At 34.5% G+C, this 25,609-nt stretch overlaps 2 protein-coding genes across 5 annotated transcripts in view; one reads left to right on the top strand and one right to left on the bottom strand.

Annotated features, from left to right (window-relative positions):
* The window catches only part of LOC120770968 (protein charlatan), a 55,755-nt gene extending 33,752 nt beyond the window's left edge, over positions 1–22,003 (top strand). For 3 of the 4 annotated variants that reach the window (XM_040098702.1, XM_040098700.1, XM_040098699.1), the window contains 5 exons: positions 10,572–10,813; positions 11,011–11,432; positions 15,677–16,753; positions 17,576–17,908; positions 19,149–22,003. In XM_040098702.1, the coding sequence (XP_039954636.1) occupies positions 10,631–10,813; positions 11,011–11,432; positions 15,677–16,753; positions 17,576–17,908; positions 19,149–21,156 (4,023 nt within the window). In that variant the 5' untranslated portion in view covers positions 10,572–10,630 and the 3' untranslated portion in view covers positions 21,157–22,003. The remainder of the gene's footprint in view (positions 1–10,571; positions 10,814–11,010; positions 11,433–15,676; positions 16,754–17,575; positions 17,909–19,148) is intronic. The other variant, XM_040098703.1, reaches the window with a different exon arrangement.
* Positions 13,157–14,572, bottom strand: LOC120770969 (protein phosphatase 1 regulatory subunit 36-like). Its single transcript, XM_040098704.1, has one exon. It carries the CDS (start codon positions 14,547–14,549, stop codon positions 13,179–13,181), a length of 1,371 nt encoding a protein of 456 aa, XP_039954638.1. The 5' UTR covers positions 14,550–14,572; the 3' UTR covers positions 13,157–13,178.
* Positions 22,004–25,609: the final 3,606 nt, after the last annotated feature.

Here is a 25,609-nt window from a genome sequence, read left to right as displayed (position 1 = left end):
CGGCGCGGCGCAATTACTCCTTCAACCACACACAAGCGCACACATACAAATGTTGACTTCAGTGGTGCGCTGTGTTGTTGGTTTTGTTGTTGGTCGTCGGGCAGCTGAAGTTGCTGTGACTTTTGGGTTGAGTTTTTGTAACTTGGGTTGGGTAACTTCGTTGTGTCTGCTCGTTGGCTTGACGACGACGACTGCACATTTATGACCCCACAGCGCCACCAACGAACAGGCCGATAAGCAGCCATGCAAACATGCCTACAACAACAACGCCGGGCACTTTGAAATGGGTCGGTGTTTGAGTGCCGCTTCTTTGCTGCTGAGCTTGCGAAATTTCATAAAAATTCTCGCCTCGCCAATGCGGCTGCTGCTGCTGCCTTGTCGATCGTTATATTTCTCAGCGTTGTTATTGTGACATGTGTCTGTGTGTGTGTGTGTGCTTGTGTACTCAATGCGCCATGTGCGCTTCTTTTTGCTGTTATTTTTACTTTTTGCTTGCCATTGCTTTTCGCTGACTGCCTGTCGCGTCGTCGCGTCGTCTCGCTGCGAATCTCGCCGTCGTACTGTTTATTTTTGCTGTTTGCCCGCTGATTTACTTTACTTAGTTGGGTGCTATTAAGTGCCCACCCGTTTTTAACGCACCCACCCGTCACTGCTTGCTTTTTTCCAACGTTTAATAATAACACCAACACCCGGCACAAAGGCAACAACAACAATGCGAATACTCAAATAAATAAGAAAACAAGACGGAAAACGACAGCGCTTGCACAGTGGGGCGAAAGTGTGCTGTGGTTGTGTAAAGATGAATAAAATAAAAAATATTTTTTTTTTTTATAATAAAAATAATAAAAAATATTAAAAAAAAACTAAGTTTAATACAAATTTAAATAATATATTTTTGACATTAATTTTCTAAACAGAAAAACAAATTATTAATTGAAAAAAAATAAATAAAAAAAAATATTTGACTTCAAATTTTGTATTAAAAATCACAAATTATTAAAAAAAAAATTCAATATATTTAAAAAAATAATATTTTTAATTTTTAAGAAAAAATATGTTTTAACAAAATTAAAAAAATATATTTAACTGTGATTTTTCTTATTAAAATTATTAAAAACAAATTTAGTTAATTTAAATTATTTTAAGAAAAAAATAAAAATATCTTTAACGGTAAACTTTATTATTTAAATTTTATTAAAAATAAATAAATTTAAATCAGAGTATAATTGTTTAAAAAAAATATTATTATACAGTAGAGGCCCGCTAATCCGGACACGGCCTAATCCGGATTCCACTGTAATTCGAACAGGGTTAAAAAATTAAAAATTTCTATTATGTCCCTTGTAATCCGGACCGGCATTCTCTATCCGTATTCTCTAATCCGGATCACATATTTAGCGGCCTCTACTATAATACATTTCTTTATAAATAAAACAAAACTAAAATTAAAAATTTAATTAAAATAATAAAAAATTAAGAGAAAAATAAATAAAAAAAGAAAAAATTTAAATAAAAAATAAAGTAAAATAAACAAAATATATATTTTTATAATAAAAAAGCTAACTTTTTAAATCTTAATTATTGAATAACTTAAATACATATGTACATATACATGTATATGCATTAAAAAAAAACATTTTAAACAAAAAAATTAAAAGATTAAAAAAAATTAGAAAAAAATTGAAAAAATAAGTTGAAATTAAATACAATTTTTTTAATTAAACATTTTTAGATCTAAAATTTTGTTAATAACTTAAAAATATATTTAAATAAAAAAATAACTAAATAAAAAATTAAATTAAAAAAAACAATATCAAATAATTAAACCAGAATAAAAAAATAAATATAACAATTATTTGATAAATTAATTTATAATTAAAAATAAAAGATAAATTGTTTATATATATTTATTTTTGTTTTATTAAGTTTCATATTTTATAATTTTTTCAAATCGTTTTTGTTTATGTTTTTTACATATAAAAATTTTTATAAATAAAACAAAAAAAGTGGTAAAAAAATAATAAAAGAAAAAAAAAAAATAAAAAATTATTTGAAAAATGTGCTCTTCCGATCTTTTAAATATTTATTTTTATTTAAAAAATTTTCGTAATTATGGAGTATTAAATACCGTAATTTTAATGAATAAAATTCTCTCCGCTCTGAAATTTAAAATTTAATTTTAATTTGAACATTCAAAAGTTTTAACTAAAATTTTAAATTTTTTTTCGAAAAAAAAGTACAACAAAAATATTATTCCAAGTCAGTTTTAAAACTTTCGCACCAAAAATTCAATTTTCTACCACTGTGCACTTCGCGCACCGCAACAACAACAACTCACGCTGCGTTATACAGCATTTTAGCACGGTCGCCTGCGCCCACTTTATCGTCGTCGATCGCCCTCCATGACGACGCACTGCCTGCCATTCGATTTGGCACGACAAACACCATAATTTCTTGGCGTGGCTGGCTATACCCATAAATACATACATATATACACACCACACACATTATACACGTTTGTACTAATAACTCCCAGCTACGATCGTGTTGGGTTGAATTGAGCTGTAACGCGCCATGCCGCTTCTAGCTGTTGTCTGCAACACGCGTGTGCCTGCCTTCGTCACACACAATCTTAATGTCACTAGTACTTTTCGGTTGTGTGACTGACTAGTCGCCAAAGATGAAAACATCAACGCCAAAGCAATCAGCCAACAACACCCACCGAGCGCGGCAAGCAACAACGCACATTAAATAGTCAACAGCGGCGGTGGTGCGCTGATTACAATCAACAACAACAACAAGCAACGACAACAATTTGACGATTTCGTAGCGCACCGCTAAAGCGAAGCGCGCAACAAAGTCACTACTATTTCAGAATCTTTATGTAGCGGTGGTAGCCATTGGTGCGGGTGTGCGCCTGCTGCAAAGACACCCCAAAGACGCGCGCGCGCCCCAACTGCGCCATACAAGCATATTTCCAGACATATACATACATATATGCAAGTTATGTGCGCCGATTGGCTTTACGCAAGCAGCTGTTGGCTGTCGCAGACAAGGACTGGCACGTCAAAAGTCAAAGCTTAAGAAATGTCGATCAGGGACGCGCCAAACACAGAACCGGTTCTTAGCTCCTTCAATTTGCAGCGGTTCCTTCATTGTCGCTGCGACGCCAAGCACTCAACCCAAACGCGCTACCCTTTATTGTTGTTTATTGCTGGTTGGCGCACACGCACGTCTTCTTCAACCGTTCGTCGTTCTTGTTGTCGAGTTCGTCCGTAACCTCAGAACGCATTGCCAGCGGTATCAGCAGGCGCAGCTGTTATAATTTAGCGCTGGCTTGCCATTATTTCCGCAGTGGCTGTCGGGGCTTTCTAGTGCTTTGTGGTTGTCTTGTTATTCATTTGCTCTTCTGCGCGCACTTTGTGTTGTTGTTTCGGTTTTTGCGCGCCCGTTTTCGGCCCACTCACCCCATTTGCGCGCGTGTGATTGGCTTGTCATGCAGCTGTTGCGCCAATCTTGCTGTCATTCGCTTTTTTCGTTTTGTGTTTCATAGACTTTTTCACTTTGAGAGATGTAAGTTTCGTGCGTGTTCTTGAGTTTTGCGGTGGCATCTCAAATGTCAGCTGTTTTTTGTCTGTTTTTGATGAAAGTTGAGAATTCGCTTCAGAACTGACTCAAGCATGATCGAATATTGACATATCTGGGTTTTTATGGGATTTCTAGGTTAGCAATCATAAGATGCAAATCTTACAAAATTACTTTTAGAGCAAAAAACTTTATTTTTTGTACCAGAAAGGTTGAGATCTCGAGAACTTATAGAAATTTCTTCTTAAATATTTCAGAACTGAGAGCTTTACTCGTTAAGAGCTATTTCAAAAGCTGCCATTTCGAAGAACTGAAAAGTGATCAAAAATTGATTTAAGTCCTCAGTATACTATAACAATTATCAGTTCAGTAAGCCACGATCGTGCCGGAAATGCTGATTGGATTTCCCAGGAAATATAATAATTTCAGAAGCGATATTCTGGTGCTAAGATAGCTGGTGTTCTTTAGTATTAATATTAGGATTTAGAGTCAAAAAATCTAGTGTAAATATAGATTATGGTTCTGGTAACTTTCCGTACTTCTAACCTTAACCCTCTCATAATGTGAACCTTTCGACTGAGACCATCAAAGTTCTGGATGGTCTTTCTGCTTTATATAGATCATATTATATTATACAAGTATATAACCTTATTACGAGGTAGAAGTTAGGGTTCTATGAGAACTGCAAGCTTTTAATTTTAAAATTTCACTCGTATAGTCTGTAATTCTCAACCGACTTATCATTTCTCAAAATTGTTTCAAATCTGCTTTATATAAATTATTATCATCTCATGAGCTAGAAGTTAGTTTTCTATGGGAACTGCAAGTTTTTAATTTTAAAATTTCACTCGTTTAGTCTGTAATTCTCCACCGACTTATTTATTTCTCAAAATAGTCTCAAATCTGCTAATATAAATTATTAAAAACTTATAAGTTAGCACTTCGGGTTCTATGGCACTACAAGCCTCTTTATGTCAAAATTTCAGTCACTAAACACCATTTACTGTAATTCTCAACAGATTTATGAAATGCGACACTGCATATTTCGAACATATTTCTGTCGCGTATAAGTTTTTGATGGAATCCAACTTCCATACCATTCAAATAAATACTTCGAAACTGGAAGTACAGATATTTTCTGTGATATTTGCGCCTGACAGCCAAGCATGATGTATGATAAAATAATATCCACCCACCATGGCCTACTCACAGCAACCAGCCAAAGCAGCAACAGATGAATGATCTTGACTTTTGCTTGCTTGCGCCGCGCCACGCCGCCACGCCGCCACTCGAAAACAAGGCACCACAACAACAACACCCAACAAACGGCGATAAATAAAACAAACATACGAATTGTGAAATAGACTGGCAGTCAGGCGCGCAGACGGGCGCGACGCCCAGCTTTAGCGCAGCCAAAACACCAAACGCCCCCACACGGTGTTGTGCTGTGAACTGCTGACTAGGCGGCGGCGGCGGCAGCAGACCGGAATATGGGTGAACAAAATTCAAAGCGACAATGCGAAAAGGGGACACACTTCAAAAAGAACACACTGCAAAATAAGCAAACAACAAAAAATAAATAAAAATAAAAGCAATCTTCATGTGAGGGGGAGAACACGTTTCGCCGCAGTGGCACATACATTCATACGCGCCGTAACCGAAATGAAGACAATGTCGCCAAAGTGGGCGACACAACTGCCACACATCACAGCGCCGACCATATGCCACCGCGTTTGTTGTATTTGTAGTGCAACTGTGACAGTTCGTGAGTTTGGCTGGCCGACTGTGTGTGGCGTCGGCTGCAATGCGTTCGCTGCGAAGTAGTAGTAGCGGCCCACCAAGTGCAACAAAGCGTCCGTTGGCGTCGCTGATGACTTTGCAAACAAAACGGCTATTTTTATGGTTTGCACCATGGCGCTGCTTGTTGCTGTACCTGCGTTTGTGGCACTGCAAGTTGGCGCGCTTTTCCGTTGCGCTGCGCTCATGCGGCTTGGTGCTTTATTTTTTCATGCTGCAGAGGCTGCATAGCCACCCACTTTGGCTTAAGGTTATCGCCGTTGTGGGAGGGCCATGACGAACTCGGCGATAAGCGAGTCGACGCGGTTGCAGGAAAAAACTTTTTTGCTTGCCGCCAGTGGATTTCGGTTCGAATGTGTAATATGGGTTTCTCCTGCTTTCAGCAACCTCTTTTGCGGAGTGAGAAACCCCATTCGTAAAGATAAAATAATTCTCGGGTTGACATTGTGCCGCTTTTGCTTTGCTTCCATTCCGTTTTATGCACTCATTCGTTGTGTTTATTTGCCAACTCCGCTCTACTGACTCATCTGCCCGCCGCGGCAGTTTTGGCGTTGGCGGCGCACTTCAAAAAGCTCTGCGCCAAAGACACTCGGCGCAAGTAACCAAGGCAAGGCGTGTGAAATGCCGCACAATATGAACGAGGACGGCAATATTGCGTAGCAATTATAATAAAAAAGCCCTGAAAGGCGGCTGCTCGTGCTTCGCCCAGGCATTACTTACATACTATATATGAAATCTGCTTGTGTGTGTGTCTGCCGCGTAGCCCATTGACAATTTGTCTTCCGAGTTTATGGCGTGCAAAGTGGGTACACTCATAACCATCCATCCATAATGCAGCCTACCTACGCACTCTGCTGCCCTGCTTGTCGAACTTCAAGCGAAGTTTGTGACCCGCCGCACTCCTTTGAGTGTGTGTTAAGTGTCTTTAATTTTATGTGGAATTCTGCGAAGGAATTTTCGAACGGCGCTGATTTGGGTGTCGATTGGGATGGGATGGCGTGCAATTTAGGAAAAGGGTGGATTGAAACTTTGTAGTTTTTTCAAGAAGCTTTTTTTATCAAGCTTTGTTGTGAAATTATGTTAAGACTGTGCTTCAGTGGATTTGAAACTGGACTCAAATCAAATATGTACACTTTTCTTTGGTTAAAATTAATTATACAATTTGGAAGGTTTACCGATTTCTTAGACTTATCTTTATATTGTGCCTTGATGATGCTGAAAGTTGATGCTCCTTTTTACCTCTGGCGCTAAAAAGTGTTTTAGAAAAATTTGCAAGGCTTACTAAAAAAGAGAGAAAATTTAAAAGTTTTTAAAATATTACTAAAAGTTATAATAATATCATTTAAACGGTTACGTAAAAAATGTACGAGACCTTTCCCACAAAACGAGATATTTTTTCGAGTAGCTGAAGGCGAGACTTTAATGTTTCTATTTGATGATAAGAAAATAATTGAAACCACTCATGTTGAAAGAAAATTTAAGTTTTGGTTATAAAATGGTTATATATTGGTTATACCACTTATAAAATGGTTATATCTATATTGGTTATCATACACTTATAAAATGGTTATATATTGGTTAATATATCTGACTGCGATTTTCTATTTTTTCCTTTGATCATATGTTATTTTGCTTTTTAGGGTACGATATATAAAATATATTTTTTAATTAAAATTTTCAATGTTTAACATTAATTAATTATCTCTTATTTTCTGTATTTATATTAAACAAAATTGAAGGTGTTAAAAATATTATTTTTGTATACAAAATTAGTTGTTGTTTAATTTCGAACATTTTAGTTGTGAAGGTTGTATTTTTTATTGTTTATTTTTATTTGTTTTTCTTTTTAATATTTTTAATTAATTTTTTTTGCATTTTATTTCACAATGTTATTATTTTAATTAATTATATATAATTATTTTTTTATGCATTATTGAAATTTTTATCTTATTTTTTGTATTTTATTTTTTGTTTATTTATATTATTTATTTAATTTATTGATCATTTTTATATTGTTATTGATTTTATTATTTTATTTTTTTTAACAATATTTATTGTTATTTTGTATATATATTTTTTAAATTTTTTTGCAATAATTTTATTATACAATTTCTTTTGTATTTTTTTTTTTCAAAACTATAAAATAAAAATTTATAGTATTTATGTTTTTTATTATTATATTTATTTTTTTTTGTATTTACTTTTATGTAATTTATTGGTGTTTTTAAATTTTTTTATTATAAAATTGTTTTTTTTTTGTATTTTTTTTTCAAAACTATGAAATAAAAATTTATAATATTTATGCTTTTTTATTATTATATTTAATTTTTTTTATATTTACTTTTATGTAATTTTTTCTGGTGTTTTAAATTTTTTTATTTTTATAATTAAATTTTTTGTATATTATTTTTTCTGTTTTAGTATTATTTAATTTTAATTTTTTTGTTTAATATAACTAATTTTTATGCCATAATTGTAATATTTGTAAAAATTTAAAATAATATTTTTGTTTTTATGACTTTTTATTACTATTTTTATATTGTTTATCCTAATTTAATTATTTTATTTATTTTTATTTACTTTATCGGTGTTTTGTTAATTTTTATTTTTATAATTAAATTTTTTATATATTATTTTTTCTGTTTTAGTGATATTTTGGGTTTATTTTTCATTGATATTTTATACATAAATTTATTATAATTTTTTTTTTAATTTTTTTGTTGTTTTGTTTATTTTTTTAATTTTTTTTCATTTTATTTAATTTTTTGAAATTTATTTGCAATAATTTTAATTATACATATATATTTTTTTTTTTCAAAATATGAAAGAACTTAAATTTGCATTCCTTTTTATTTTTTTTAAGTTAATTTTTTATTTTTTTTAATACAATTTTTATATATTATTTTTCCATTTTAGTGTATATATAGTTTTTATATATAATTTTTATCTCTTAATTCTTTAATATTACTAATTTTAAGCAATATTTTTAATATTTTTTTAAAATATAAAAAAAAAATATTTTTTTCATTGCTTTTTATTATTTTTTTATATTGTTTATTGTAATTTAATTTATTGGCATATTTTTTATTTTTTAATAATTAAAATTTTTATATACATTATATTTTTTATTTTAGTGTTATTATTTTATATATAATTTTTATCTCTTAATTCTTTAATATTACTAATTTTAAGCAATATTTTTAATATTTTTTTAAAATATAAAAAAAAAATATTTTTTTCATTGCTTTTTATTATTTTTTTATATTGTTTATTGTAATTTAATTTATTGGCATATTTTTTATTTTTTAATAATTAAAATTTTTATATACATTATATTTTTTATTTTAGTGTTATTTTATATATAGTTTTTATTTTTTAATTTTAAATATTACTAATTTTTAGCAATAATTTTATTATTTTTCAAAATATAAAAATATATGTATATATTTTTCATAACTTTTTATTATTATTTTTATATTGTTTATTTTAATTTAATTTTTATTTAATTTGTTGGTATATTTTTATTTTTTATAATTAAATTTTTTTATATATTTTTTTATTTTAGTGTTATTTTAATATAGTTTTTTCTGTTTTAGTATTATTTTTATATATATATATTATCTTTGCAATAACTTTATTAATTTTCAAAAACAAAAAATAAATTTTGCAAATATTTTATCATTTTTCAAATATAAAAAATAATAAATTTTTAGTGTTATTTCCATATTATTTATTTTAATTTAATTTGTTTTATTTTTTTAATTTTTATTTTCTATATTTTGTATTTTATTGTTATTAATATACATAATATTTTTATATATATTTTAATTTTTATTTTTCTATTATTATTTATATTTTATTATTATTAGTTTTTAATTTTTAATATTTTTATATTTTTTATTAATTATTTTATTATATCTCTGCCAATGTTTCAATATCTTTTTTTCATACATTTTGTTATTATATTTGCACATTTTTTGTAAGACAGTCATATAAATTGTTGTTGCAGTAATATTATATGTATATTGCATCCACATCGACATCGAAATCGTCAATTGACTTTTTACATTTTCTTGAAACAAAAAAACCTTTGAAGCAATAAATACACGCCCTCTAAGCTCCATATAAGTTCGTCTGAGAATATGACAGCTCTTTCAAAATGTTCGCGCCGTTCGTCAATATTGATTTCAGTCAACAATTTCGCCTCAATTCTGCTTCCATTTGTGCATTATGAAACGTAAATTTATTTCACGCAATTTCTGCCTGCCTCAGCACTTTATTGTATAAATTCCTTTAACACCTACTGCGCCAGTGGGTGTCCGTCAAACAAGTTCGTTTTATAGAAAATTTAAAGGGTGGCAGGGGGCTTGCAGGCGTTGTTACGAAACATGACTCAGCAGTTCGGCTGTGGCTGTCCAGCTTCATGCCATTATACGCTGCTGCTTGTTGTTGCTTAATGGCGAGTGTCTGTCTTATCTGCGCTGCAGCAACGCTAATGTCATCCCAACAGCAAGCCGTCCGCATACCTGCATTTGTATGCATGTGTGTGTGTGTATATTTTGTAGCACAGCCATTCACTTAACGTCAACTGCATTTTTATGTTCATTTTTCAACTGTCTTGTTATTGTTGGTTTTTGTTGCCTTGACGCAGCGCATCATGTATCAGCGTTGGTATTCCTGGAAATGTCAGTCAGCTGTCGTTGGCAATTTAACTTTTACACGCCGCCCGCACGCCACAACGCCAGCACACACACAGGCGCACGAACGCATACAGGCGCACGAAGGCATACATGCTAGCCTATGGTATGAAGTAGAGTGAAGCCAAGGCTAAGTGACAAGCCACAAAACTGGGCAGCTGGGGTTCATACTTTGCCCGCCGTCTGATGTGACTTTTAAAAGGCAGGCGTTTTTAAAGGCGGCGCAAATAAACAACGTCAACCGCCACGAAAAAGACGAGTGAGACAAATTGAAACTCAACGGATGTGTGGCTATTTGACGAACGGTTTCTTTTGTCGACGACTCGCTGCTCTGCTCAATATATTTTTTGTACTGACTTTTTATTGAACTAACCCTTTCGATAGTAGACATATTTATAAACTGCCTGCATACATACAGACGCATACATATTTTTTTATAGTCTTTGCTAACCGCAATTTCTCTTTCTCTCTCTCTCTATTTCTCTTCTGCAGTTTCTGACGGCCCGTATTTGTAGTTGTAGCAGCATTGCAACGCGCGCATTCTATAAGCCATGGCAACATTAATACCGTCCTCAAATGTTGAGGCCGCTTATGAAGATATGTTCAAAGAAATCACACGTAAATTATATGGGGAAGAGACCGGAAATGGTTTACATACATTGGGCACACCGGTTGCGCAGGTGGCGACCACTGGGCCCACAGCACCCGAGGGCGAGCGCTCATTCACGAATTTGGTAAGTGCCACAGCAGCGCTTGCGGTTGACTCATGCGCGCCGGCCGCAAAAAACACACACACACACTCAACACATACATACATATACATACATACACACACTCCTCTATTGCCTTTTTACTTATGTTATCTCTTTTTTCTTATTTGTTTTTCTTCACCACTTTGCTTTGGCTTCCTTTGGCGCTGCACCTTCTTCAGCAGATCGATCGCAGCGCTGCGCCCACCATCGAATATGAGAACAATGCCGCTAATGCAGTGGCAACAGCTGCCGCCGCGGCAAATGTTGTAATCCAACAACAAGCCGAGGGTTCTGTGGTCGTCGCCACGACAGGCGGTAATTTCAAATCGGAAGACCACTTGAATACGGCTTTTGGCCTGGCGGCGCTAATGCAAAATGGTTTTGCCACCACCAACGCCGCTGGCACCGGTGGTACGGATCAGCAGCAGCAGCAACAACAGCAACAGCAGCAACAGGCACAAATTGTACAGTGGTCGACACCGACGGCAACAGGTGGTAAATTACAGAGTTATACGGCTGCCACTCAACAGCAACAACAACAACAACAACAGCAGCAGCAACAACAACAATTGCAGCAACAAGTTGGCACATCAAAGTCAAAGTAAGTGCAGACAAAAGTGGTGTAGTGAATGTGTGCTTATATTAGATATGGCTGTACATAAGCGTAATTAGGCATTAGGGTGCGTCAGTTTTTGCCTCTTTTGAAAATAAAATTTTATAGATTTCTAATCTTGTTTCTTTAAGTCATATATAGTCGTGTCTATATATATATATAATGAATGTATGTATGTATGTGCTTAAGAAAAATAATTATACATTAGGGTGCGTCGATTTTCAACGCGTACGAAAACAAAGTTTTTCTTATCTTTTTATGAGTCTTATATAAATGTGCTTAAATAGATATCGGAGGTCATTTGTGTATAGCAAAATATAATAGCACGTTAGGGTGTGCCGATTTTTCCCGGCGTATGAAAACTAAATTTTTCAACGTGAAATTCATGTAATTGCAAATCTTATATAATGTACTTAAATAGGGGCGGTTATTTGTGTATAATAAAATATAATTACACATTAGGGTGTGCCAATTTTCCCAGCATATGAAAACAAAATTGTTCAACGTGAACTTCTTGTTACTTTAAGTCCTATATATGCGCTTATATAGATAGCCAGGCATATGTATATATGTACGTGTAAAGAAAATTATAATTTTTCTTTAGGGTGGTTCAGTTTTTCAGTATGTATTAAAACCATATTCTTCCTACTGAAACCTCTTTTATTTAAGCCTTATAAAAATAATATTAAGCAAGCACATATTTGTATGCAAAAAGTAATTAATTATTAGGGTGGCTCAATTTTCTTCGTATATTTAAAAAATGTTTTAGAGTGCGATTCTACAGTCTATAAGTCCTTTTAGATGTTATTACTATATTTAGATATTGAAGTACATACATAGAAACATATATGTAGTTATACATTAGGGTGCGTCAATTTATTTTGCATATGAAATCAAAATTTGTTTAAAGTGCAATTCGTTTTATTGAAGTCTTATACGTACATATAAGCTAATAAAGCTATCGAAGTGCCTATGTGTTTACGAAAAAAATTGCATTAGGGTGAGACGAGGATTTTTTAAATTGGAAATATTTTTGTTTTTAAGTTTTATATAGATGTTATTGAATTACCTACATATGTGTATACCAAAAGATTGCTAAACATTAGGGTGGGTCTAGTGTTTTACATATGTAAACAATTTAATTCGGATTTATTACTAAATGTTTATGAATTTATTATTTTATAAGCCTGAAATATTATTACATAAATTTGTATGGAGACTCCAGCCTTTTTCGATGCATTTAAGCTTAGTGAGTGGTGAATCGAACAAAGAACTCGCATTAATCAAAGAGAGTTAAATATTTACCGTGGTACTCACATACTTCTTGTATAGAATTGAGCTGAATACATTTGTTGTTGCCTGTCATGTAAGTCAGGATAATACTCTCACGTGAGAGTAGAGTCAAAGAGCAGAGTAGCGGTAAATCGAAGACGATTTTCAGGACCCGGCTGCGTTTATAGAGTCACAACTCTGATTTGAGAAATATTTTATTGAATTATAACTGTGTTTTCTTCAATCTTATGTTGACAATTACCGTTAAATTTGAATTTCATACTAAAACAACATACTTAACCTCAAATTTTATTGTACTAACTACGTACCGAAATTATGACGAGCTTTAAATATGAATCGCATCGAGAGAAATAAAAAAAATAAAAAATATACGAAGCCTTGCCAACTGCCTTCGAGCCGATGTTCCTTTCTTTAGACGCTCCTTTGTCTTTTTGCAATCCCCTATAGTTTCCGCAATAGTTTCTTGCGTGCCAAAAACTTGCTCGTTATCTCCTCCACACTCGGACCATACGAGACCCTTTCCAGTTCCTTTTCGCATCGCGTCACAATGTTCGTAATCATGCCCTCCGTGGTGAAATACGCAATGACGGCGTCGCGGCGACACCACTTATCGATCACCGCTTTGCTTACGCGCTCGTACTGCATGCGCACGTGATAGTAGGTGTCGAATTTCTGCGCATATTTGCGTATCTTCTCCGCATCGATGCGCGGTATCTTCAGCGCCGGCTGACGCACCAATTGGTAGGGGTCATAAATTTGCGAATAGTTCTGGAAGCGCACCTCTTCCCAATTGATGTTCAACAGCGTATTATAGATTTTCTTCGGATGCCCGAGTATGCCGTGACACACATCGATCAAAATCAACTGACTGTCCGGCACAATATACTCGAGCTCCAGCTGGTGTATGCGCAAATCGGTGCCGCGATACTTGCGTTCGCCAATCCACAGTATGGGCAAATTCTCGGTGGACACATTGACCAACTCCTGTATGAGCGGTGAGTTTTGTGCGCGATAATTCACGCGCTTGTAATTCTTGCCGTACAGCATGTTCGCCTCGGCCTCCGTGAAGTTGATGTGCGCATAGCGTTTGAGCTTGAAGTGTTCGGAGCGAAACAGTCGATACATTTCCAAATCGATGTAGTCGTAGGCGCGCCGATGCATAGCGATCCACACCATTTGTGTGGAGAAGGCCAAAAAGGTTTCGTGGAAGCGCTTATCCTTAATCGATTGCGAAATATTGACGATGGGCGTAATGTGGTAGAAAGGTTTCATTTCGCCATCGCCCGCTATAATGATGCTATACTCGCGCGCCAACAGCAGCCGATGCTGCGTAAGATATGACGAGTAGATGCGTTTGATCTCATTGGTGTCCTCGCTTTGTATTTGCGCCTTTTCGCCGCTAATCTCATCGCGTCGTATCAACACGAACTCCACCATCTTCAAGTAGTACTCAAAGTAAATGATGAGCGCGCGCAGAAAACGATCCACTGTGAAGGTGTGCAGAAAGAGCACGAAATCCTTTGTGATAGTCTCGGATGGCGCCAGAAATAGCACAAGATTTTTGATGTCTTGTACGAGTATGACATCCGCATCGTGTGTGAGTTCGGAGCGCTGGAACTCCTGCAGGAATATTAACTCTTCTAATTGATTCAGCGTTTTGTTGAATTTGAAGCCGCACGTCCTGATATAATCTTGTTTCTCCAATTCCGCATCTTTGATGGGCTCAAACTCTAAGCGCTCCAAGGTTTTATTCCACGTCCATTTGCCAAGATTAAATTTCGGCACAAAATTCGAATTATGTATGCGACGCATTGTCGAAGCGGAGACGTCTCATGCGTTGCAGGCTTTTAGTGAAATAAAAAAATATTTAAAAAAGAAATTGTGTTGAAGTTAAAACCGAAATGTACTAAAAAATGTGGGCTTGATTGAAATAATTTTGTTGCGACAATTTTGAAGCCAAGCGAGCTGAGTCGTTTAGTTAAGACCGTATTTTCGTCTGTCGGTTTTTGAGATATCGGTCTGAATTTTCGCACACGTCTTTTTCTCCTCAAGAGGCTGCTTATTTGTCGGACTCGCTGATATCGTATCACTGTGGCATATAGCTGTCATACAAACTGAACGATTCAAATCAAGTCATTGTATGAAAAACTTTTTTATTTGACGAGATTTCTTCACGAAATTCGGCATGCATTATTATCCACAATAACGGTATCAGCTCCGAAGAAATTGTACAGATCGGACCACTATAGCATATAGCTGTCATACAAACTGAACGATTCAAATCAAGTCATTGTATGAAAAACCTTTTTATTTGACGAGATTTCTTCACGAAATTCGGCATGCATTATTATCCACAATAACGGTATCAGCTCCGAAGAAATTGTACAGATCGGACCACTATAGCATATAGCTGTCATACAAACTCAACGATTCAAATCAAGTCATTGTATGAAAAACTTTTTTATTTGACGAGATTTCTTCACCAAATTCGGCATGCTCTATTATCCACAATAACGGTATCATATCCTAAGAAATTGTTAAGATCGGTCCACTAAAGCTTATAGCTGTCATACAAATTGAACGATCCAAATCAAGTCATTGTATGAAAAACTTTTTTATTTGACGAGATTTCTTCACCAAATTCGGCATGCATTATTATCCGCAATAACGGTATCTGCTCCGAAGAAATTGTACAGATCGGACCACTATAGCATATAGCTGTCATACAAACTCAGCGATTCAAATCAAGTCATTGTATGAAAAACTTTTTTATTTGACGATATTTCTTCACCAAATTCGGCATGCATTATTATCCACAATAACGGTATCATATCCTAAGAAATTGTTAAGATCGATCCACTATAGCTTATAGCTGTCATACAAACTAGCCCTCTCAAAATCTGAAAATTAATCAATTTTTTCGCTTTGTTTTTTTTTAGATCAAAAAATCGCAACGATTCCACCACCGAAGTGATCTACACTAGTCCCTCGACCTCCGGCAATACCATGAATGCCGGCCAAACCCAACAGCAGGCAACACCTACATCCACGAACAACAACAGCGGCGCCGTCAGCAGTTCGAGTGGTGGCAATAGTCGTAAAAAGTCACACAGCAACAATAACAACTCTCATAACAACCACCAAAATGGCAATAATGCCAACAACAATGGCGGTGTACAAGTGCAGAAACGTTACGCCTGCACACACTGTCCCTACTCCACCGATCGACGAGATCTCTACACTCGTCACGAGAATATACACAAAGAGGAGAAGCCCTTCCAGTGCTTCGCCTGCCTCAAGCAATTCAATCGGGCCGATCATGTGAAGAAACATTTCCTGCGCATGCATCGCGAATTGCAGTATGACATCAATAAGACGCGACGACACGTAACCGCCAGCACGTCCAACAGTACCGGCGGCGCCGGTGTTGGCAATCAACATGCCGGCGGACGCGGCAATGTCACCATCACTACGGTAAATACACAACAACACACAAACAATACGCTCAACAGTTGTGGCTCACCCGAGCAAAAACCCAACATCATATTCCAGGGCGCCAACGTACAACTGGACAATGCATTCCTGGAAGCGCAACGCCAGCCGACATCGTCGAGCATGAGCATTGCGGAGACCATCGAGGCCGTGGCCACAGCGGCCGACGCGCCCTTGCCACAACTCAAGCAGGAGAAGCAAGATGACATTGCTGTCGGTGTGGGCGCCGCCAATGGTGGCATTGTTTGCAACACCGGCGCTACTAGTGGCAACCTCAAGCCGAAGCGCGAGAAACGCTTCACCTGCTGTTACTGTCCGTGGTCCGGCGCGGATAAGTGGGGCTTGAAACGCCATCTCAATACGCACACAAAACCGTTTGTCTGCTTGTTGTGCGACTACAAGGCGGCGCGCTCGGAACGCCTGGCCACGCATGTGCTGAAAGTGCACAACAAGCGCGCCTGCAACAAGTGCTCCTTCCTCGGCGACACGCAGGAGGAGTTCCAAGCGCACATCAACGAAGTGCAGTGAGTATTAAATGCGTTTATTTATTTTTCGAAGATAATACTACTCTGTTGACTAACTAAATTGCTGTTCTGTAGTTAGCGCTGTAGGCATTTTAGCGGCCTCGGCGACAAAAAACAACTAACCTCCACTAACAACTAGTTTTAAGCCCTGCGTAGTGCCACTAACCAAGAAGGCAGTAGTTTTCGTAACTAATTTTCGAAAATCTAATATTTGTAATTTCTTTCTTCTCTGTGCTTCCCACACGCGCAGTCCGAATGACGTGCGGCCGGCGCGCGGCAATCAAAATTCATCTAACCACTTAATTAACGGCAATATGTCGAACTCGAATTCGAGTTCGAATATATTGCGCACTATTGGCAACCCTTTAATAGCAAGTGATTCGAGCATAAATATATTCTCAAATTCGAATCTGGCATACTGGTAAATAAACGGTTAAATAACTAGTTAAAACTGAAAGTTAGGTTAATAAACGGTTAAATAATTAGTTAAATAACTAGTTAAAACTGAAAGTTAGGTTAATAAACGGTTAAATAATTAGTTACATAACTAGTTAGATCTGAAAGACAAGATTTTAGATAAAACTGTTAGACAAATTAGGGGTGTGAAGCTAAAGTTGGCTTAAAAAAAATATAAAAAAATACGGAAAAAAGAAAAGAAAAAAGAAAAGAAAGAAAACTAAACTTTAAAAGTAATTTCTTCAATGAAATTAATTAAAGCCAACCAATAATTGTTAGCCCTAACACACTGTGCGTTAGTTTCTTTGCTTTAAATCCACACCTTTGCATTTACTATTGTATATTTTTCGCCTTCCGCACCGAAAGTCATACAACACATAGCGGTGGTGGTGGCGGCGGCAGCTCATCCACTTCCAGCAATCAGGGCGGCAATGTCGGCGGCGGTGGTTCGGTAACGATATACACCACGACAACAACAAATGACAATGGCAACGGTAATATTACCGGCGGTCCACTACAGGAGATCATTGTAAATCCCACATCGATGGTGGGTTGGCGTTTGAGCGCCAATGGTTCGCTAATACCGCCGCACGATCTACTCACGGGCGGTTTACCGAATGCGGCCGCACAGAAACGCGGCTCCGAACGACTATTTCAATATCTTGAGGCAGACGGAAGTGATCCCGAAGACTATGCGCGGTAAAACGAACCAAAAAAACTATATAACAAAGCTTGATTTCCTTATTGTTTTCGTTGTTTTGTTTTGACTTCGTCAAGTTTGTGTTCACTTACCAGTCTTTCGTTAAATTGCCATTGATTTTGGTTAACCTCAAAAACAATTTTTTTGGTGATTTACATTTTTTTGTTATTACATACTTCATATGACCCGTTATAAATATGTATTTTAATAGTTTGTTTAATTATTACGTAAAAATATAAAAATTTTGTTGTTATAATGGACTCTGATCATCAAAACTATCCGACCAAAATGATGTCCTTGTAGGAAAAACTTTTTTATTGGTCAAGATATATTCATGAAATTTTGTATGGATTATTATCTAAAGCAATTTTACAATCTCCGAAGAAACTGTTTAGATCGGTCAACTATAGCATATAGCTGCCATACAAACTAACCGACCAAAAACAAGTTCTTTTATGGAAAACTCCTTTATTTGTCAGATATCTTCAGGAAATTCGCCATGGTTGAATGACCAAAGCAATGCTACAATCTCTGAAGAAATCGTTGAGATCGGTTTGCTATAGCATATGGCTGACATACAAACTAACCGATCAAAATCAAGTCCTTGTATGAAAAACTTTTTTATTTGTCAATATATCTTCATGAAATTTGGCATGGATTATTGCTTAAGGCAATGCTATAATATTTGAAGAAATCGTTGAGATCGGTTCACTATAGCATATAGCTGCCATACAAACAAACCTACTAAAATCAAGTCGTTGTATGAAGAACTTTTTTATTTGTCCAGATATCTTTACGAAATTTGGCATGGATGATTGATCAAAGCAATGTCACAATCTCTGAAGAAATTGTTCAGATCGGTTTACTATAGCATATGGCTGCCATACAAACTAACCGACCAAACTCAAGCACTTTATGGCAACATTTTATTTGTGAAGCGTATTATAGTTACGTTTCAGTCGAATATTTTTATTTTCTAACTTTGTTATATTAACATCTACCTTCAAGTTAAAAAAAAATGTTTACTAATTTTTGTGGGTTTTACTTTAATTTAGTTTGACTCCTTTTATAACCTCCTTCATCTACTTTTTAGCATTTTTCCATTTCTTATTAATTTTATTTCATTTTTTATTAATTTTTATTCCATTTTTATTTTTATTTTTTTTATTTTTTTATATACGAAACTTGATTTTCTATATCTGACACTAATTTCTCTACTTTCTCACTACTTCCCTGCAGTCTCCTGAAAATGGACGCCATCAGTCGCAACACCGCTTCAGTCGCTCAGGATTTTCATAAGGCGGGAGGCGTGCAAGAGTTGAAAATTCCAGCCAATCATCAACTCCTGTTCAATAATAAACTGCCCTCACAATGGACGACCAAAGAGGCTGCGGCGCTACTCCATTCCCTAAGCAACAACAGCAACTTTGCCAACTATCAGCAACAACTGCAGCTACAGCAACAACAGCAACGCATGAAATATCATCATCATAACGGCAACAGCAACAACACACATAAGCGTCAGCGACAACACTCGACGGGCGACGATGAGAATACACCATCGTCCGCCTCGTCGACGGCATCGTCGAGCGATAGTGGCGCATCACCGTTGAAAGCTGGTGGCGGTAGACAACAGTACATGTCTAGCTCAGCAGCAGCAGCAGCAACAACAAATGGCAGCAGTAGCAGTTACAGTAATAGTGAGCAGAGAAAGGCGATGTCGGCATTCTTGAGCGAAAATTTCGATTTGCAAGAAACAACGGAGAGCGCAATCGAAATGATGGCGGCAGCAGCCGCAGCGGCGGCTAGCAGCAACAGCAGCAACAAGCGCAAATATCAGTCGCAGCACGACAATGATGAAGATCAAGAGAATCAAGAGCAGCTTATTAGATCGCCTCCCGCGTATAACAATAACAACAACAAAGTAAACAATACAATAAATTACCAGCAACAACAACATACGAGAACAACACGAACGCTCAATCAACGTACCACGAATGCCGCGCATCACCAACGCGAACATCGCCTCGATCTGCTACACTTGGATCGCGACAACAAGGAGAACAACAAACAGAATGCGGCTGCCACATTCCTCAGCAACATGGAGTATCAGAATTTGAACAAGGTCAGCACGCAGATACAAAACTATGTCAAGGACATCATCAATAAGTATTACGCCGAAACGCCGCTCATGTATCCGGCCATGCCGACAGCAACGGAGACGCCGCACGACAGCCAACAGCCAGCGGAGCAGCTGCAGCAAAAGCCCACCTCCTCCTCACAACGCAAGCGCATGCGTAGCGAGACCGAGGAGTACATCGAGTATTTGCGTAATAAAGAGGACATAACGCTGACCATAACGCCGAAGGTGTCCACCGCGCAGAAGCAGCGTCATGCCGCCAGCACTACTTCACATACCAACCAACAACGTCAGAGCACCACGCAGCAGGCGTTGTTGGCCACACCCGCCGTCACACTAGCGCCGATTGCACCCCTCATGCCGCAGCCACAATCAACAGCGGCGTCACAGCCACCCAACAAGCGCCGCAAATCACTTTCACAAATAGCCACCTTGTTGCCCTTGTTGGCTGACGCCGCCTCGCAGCAGCAGTACCTCACCGCGCCGTTGGACTTCAGCAAGAAACCCACGCACGCCGACGAGGCCACCATACACCACGCAGCCACAACTACACCCACATTAGGAGCGCAGACGACAAACACGGTGTTGCCGCAAGCCGCGCAGGTCTCCGTTATACAAGCAGCACCCACGCAACCGCAACAAAAGCAACAACAACCGTCAGTACTGCAGAGCGCCAACGACAAACGTTCGTCGCGCAAGCAAGCGCAACCGAAGAAGATACGCGCGCCACCAGAAGTGATAGTCGCCATGCTGCGCGACAAGTACTTGAATCGCATGGTGGATCACAAGCTGAGTTGTCGCTTGTGCGCGCAAGACAAGCGACGCGCGGCGGCAATGCTCGTCTTCAACTACCATACAAAGGGTTCGCTGACATTGCACAAACACTGGAAGCATCGCGCGAAGAAACAGCGCTGCCAGCATTGCATGCAGGCCTTCAAGCAACGCAGCAGCCTAATCGTGCACAGTCGGCGCGCGCACTCCGCTGCCATGCAAAAGCAACGGCCGGGTGTGAAGCAAGTGTGTGACAAGTCGAAGCAGCTGCCACAAAAGCAGGCGGGCAGCAAGCAGCAACGCAGACACGCAAAGAAATCGAAGAAATGCACATAGAGCGCGCAGCAGCCAGGCATGCGCTTGACGAGAATACGCATGCGCATGGTTGTAAACCGATATTACCAGCTAAGCCACCTATCCGGTTGGTGGGTGTAAACTGCATATTGAGTGTGCGCCTCATTATTATTATTGTATATGATTTTGTATGATTTCTAAAACTCTCGGGTATTCGTTGCAAGCATTTTTTGTTGACGATATAATCATTCTAAGCCAAGTTTGCGCATTTTTAAATACTTAATTGCTTACCTAGAGACATGCATATGATTAGGTTTTAGTATTACGGTTCGGTTTCTGTATTATATTAGTTGTAGTTTGTTGTTGTTGTTCATAAAACATTCCGCATTTATTATTAGGCAGCGCTGTAGAGAGAAAACTGGCGCCGGGGTAGGCTTGTAGTGACTTGTTGGCGAAACAAATCTGCAAAGTATTGTTGTAGAGCAACGTGCTCTCCTGAGCCTTTCCAGCCTCTCTGAAAACTCCGAGCCCCAACTGAGCACTTCGGTTCCGGGTACAATTGTCCCCATTCTCTCCTTCTCTCATTCATTACTACTAGTAAATACTCCTGCGGTTCTCATTATTTAGACACGTCCTTGCTGTTAACGGTAGAGACAACCCTCAGTTTAGCCGTTGGCCTTAAATACAAGGAATAAAAGAGTATCTTCTAATATTTAATTATTTTGTAATTTCGATTTTTTTTACTTTCTGTTATCGCAGACACAATTATAAAATAAATGTAAATAATTTCTTTATAATTTACACGCATTTACTGTTTATTTCGTTCATATTTTGTAGCGTTAAGTTGAAAAAATTTTTGATTTTGTAAAAAATAAATGAGAAGATGTGAAAAAAGATGAATATTTAGTTTTAGTTTAAATTATTTTTTTAAATATTCATTTTTATTTTTAATACTATTTTATTTTTTTTTTTTTTTTTTTTTATTTTTTATTTTTATTTGTTTTTAATCACTATTTTTATTTCTTTTTTATTTTTTAAATAATTTTATTTATTTTTTAATATTTTAATTTATTTATTTTTAATTTAATTTTATTTTTGAGTTTTATTTTATTTTGAAGTTTATTTTTAATATTTTTATAACATTTTAATTTTTAATAATATCTTTATTATTAGTTTTAATAAAATTATTTTTCCATATTTTTTAATATTTTTATTTATTAATTTTATTTTTTGTATTTCATTTTTTTTTGTAATTCCTTAGTATATTATATGTATATACATATACTATATATGTACATATACATATGTATATATGTACATACATATATATTAGTAGTATTCCATATTTTTTTGTTTTTAAAACTTTCTTTTGAGTTTTAGTTTCAACTAAAGCTTTGTAAAAAATGTAAATTTTTACTTAAAACTTAATAATTAAATAACAATATGCTTTCCTTAAAGCTTTTAAGTTTTTAAGCGAGTTTTTTAATTTAAATTTAAATCTGACCCAAAACATATATAAAAACGAATACTCGAGACTTTTTTTTATATTATAATGCAAGGCAATTTTTCTTTTACATAAAAACACTACTTTATTCATAAATATTTATTAAAGTTAACTAATTATTATTATAACTAATTTTTTATTTTAATTTAATTTAATATTGAAAGACAAAAAGATATATTTAAAAATAATTTAAAATTTAAAAATTTTAATTTTAAATTTATAATACTTTTTTTAAGTTTTAATATTGTTTTTAAATTTCGAATATTTTTTTCAAATTATTTAATATTTTTTCAAACTTGTGTTTTTTTATCCTTTTATTTTTAATACTCTTTAAAATTTTTAATTTTTTTGAAAATTTTTAATATTTTTTTTTATTTTTAATGTATATTTTGTAATCTTTTGTTTCTAATTTTTATTATTTTGTTCTCATTTTTAATATTTATTTTAAATTTTGTTATAGTTTTTTTTATTAATTTTTAATATTTTCAATTTCAAATTTTAATAGTTCTTTAATTTTAAAAATTCTTTGGTTGAACGTTTTTCCTCAAATTTTTAATATTTTCAATATATTTTTTTTTAATTTTCAATATTTTTTTTAATTTTCAATATTTTTTTTTAAATTGTCAATAATTTTTACCGAACTCAAAATATTTTGTTCAAACTTTTAATATTTTTACAAATTTTTATTATTTTTACATTTATTATTTAATTTGTAATATATTTTTATTTACGTTTTTTATTTATTTTTATTTTATTAATTTTTAATTTGAATATTTCAAATTTTATATTTTTTTAAATTTTGTCGTCAACTGTATGCTTCTAAGTTACTTACTTTTAAGTTGTAATGTACCTGAAATATGTTTTCTCTAAAAACTTAACGAAAAAAATAAAAACTGCTTATGCAGCACATATACATGCATACATACATACATATGTATTACATTAATATTAAAAATGTGAAAATTCAAACATTTCATACTTAATTAAATTAAATTATATTATCATATATTTGTTAATGCAACAGTGCAGTTCATGTAGCGGAGCATTTGGTGCCAAGCTAATGCTTATAAAATACAACACTGCAGCTATTGGCTCTATATATAGTTAATATGTAGTTAAGTTTAAACGAAGCTTTAATTTGCCAACTTCATTGAAACAAAAAAAAACAACAATTATTAATAATTTAGATATTTTAGCTACATTAGCAAAAGTATTGACTTCATTAGGGTTTAATTTTCATAAATATTGATTTGTTATTTTGCAAAAAACAGCTAAAGCGTAAACAGTTGAGCAAAGTGTGCGCAGAAAATAATGAAAATAAAGAATTTAAGTTGCCATTTGTCCAAGCAAAGTATATGAATACACACTCAAACACACAAATATGCAGCATAAGTAGCAAGTAGTTTTAAACCATAAAGCAAAATAACAATAAAAAAGCAAAATGAGAAATCTCAACACAAGTTTAACGCAAACATGACACTTTGTATACCAAATACTCAACAATATGCCAAGGAACTAAGTCCTTTTCGCCAACTTGCCACAAATGCAGTTAAAAAAGAAACTAAGCACACTTAAAAATTATAGAAAAGCTATAAAAATAAAAAAATAAAAGTCTTAAGCTATTTTAAGTAAATAAATTGTGAATTCCAAAGCTGATTTGGTTTATACTCATGCGAATGCCTTATTTTTATTAACACTAATTTATTATTAATTAGTTCTATTTTGTTTACAATCTAAATTATATGCTTTAAGTCACCTTTAAGTCGCCTTTCATTGCATAAAATATGTTTTAGTTGCTATTAAAAGACAAAGTAAAATAAAATCTACGTACAGGCATGCATGCAACAATTCAAATTTAGTGATTTTAACTCATAAACATTTTTAGTAACAAAAAAGAGAAAGAAAAAATGAAAAGAAAACGAGAAAATAAAGAAATATAAAGAAGATGAGCAAATAAGAAGTAAATAAAGAAATAAAAAGAAATTGAAAAAGTAAAAATTATATACTTGATGTATGTCGCGCTTAGTAAACACGAGTTGGCATGTTTACAATGCGAAAGCGAATGTAATGGACTGAAAATTAATAAAAATATAACAAAAAAAACTTTACCTAAAAAAGAAACTTTATTTAAAACTAAAAGTATAAAAGCATGTAAGAGATCAAATCGTAATGGTGGTTAAAAGTAAAAAAGCGAGAAAAATTTAAAAGTAATGAATTTTAAGCAGCAAACGCTAAGCAAAACAGAAAAAAAATATTAAGAAAAAACTGTAATGTTTTTCAACAAAAAGCAGACATACAGCCGTTTAGTGTATACACACGTAGTTTAAAATGTTGTAAAAACCCTTTTGCAAATACAAAAAACATAAAACAAATATTAGAAAACTTCTTAAAGCTAAATAAGCACGTTTGGCAGCAAAAAAAAAAAACGATGAAAATTAAATTAGATTGAGGAAAAATAAATTAAATCGAAAAAAATTAAATTAAATGGAAGAAAACTTAAATTAGATTGAGAAAAAAAAATAAATAAATTGAAAAAAAAAATAGATTGAGAAAAATTTAATAAAAATGGAAAAAGGAAATTAAATTAAAAGCTGAAAACAAAATTAAAAACTAAATTAATTGAAATTAACAAAATTTTAGTTTAGGAAAAATGAAAATTTTAACAAAAAAGACAAAGCAACAAAGCAGTAGTAAAGACACCGCCATTAATGGAAAGTGAAAATTATACTTAAATATTATATTATGTGTAACGGTAATAGCAGCGTTTAAAAGTCACACAAAAAACCACTAAAGATTAAAAAATAAGTAAAAATATACTTAAAAAAAGATGTATGAAAGCCCTGCAGTCCGTGTGGACTGTTGGCTGGATATGATAATTAAATGTCAAATGTGTTTTTAGTTTAATTTATATTTCTGAATATTGAAAATAAACATCTTAAAATTAGTTTAAAATAAAAATAAATGCAGAGTTGATATTGCAAGAGGGGAGGG

The sequence above is a fragment of the Bactrocera tryoni genome, chromosome 3 (assembly GCF_016617805.1).
Source record: "Bactrocera tryoni isolate S06 chromosome 3, CSIRO_BtryS06_freeze2, whole genome shotgun sequence".
Classification (NCBI taxonomy): Eukaryota; Metazoa; Arthropoda; class Insecta; order Diptera; family Tephritidae; genus Bactrocera; species Bactrocera tryoni.
The sequence above is the reverse complement of the archived record's forward strand: the minus strand, read 5'-3'. Positions and strand labels throughout refer to the sequence as shown.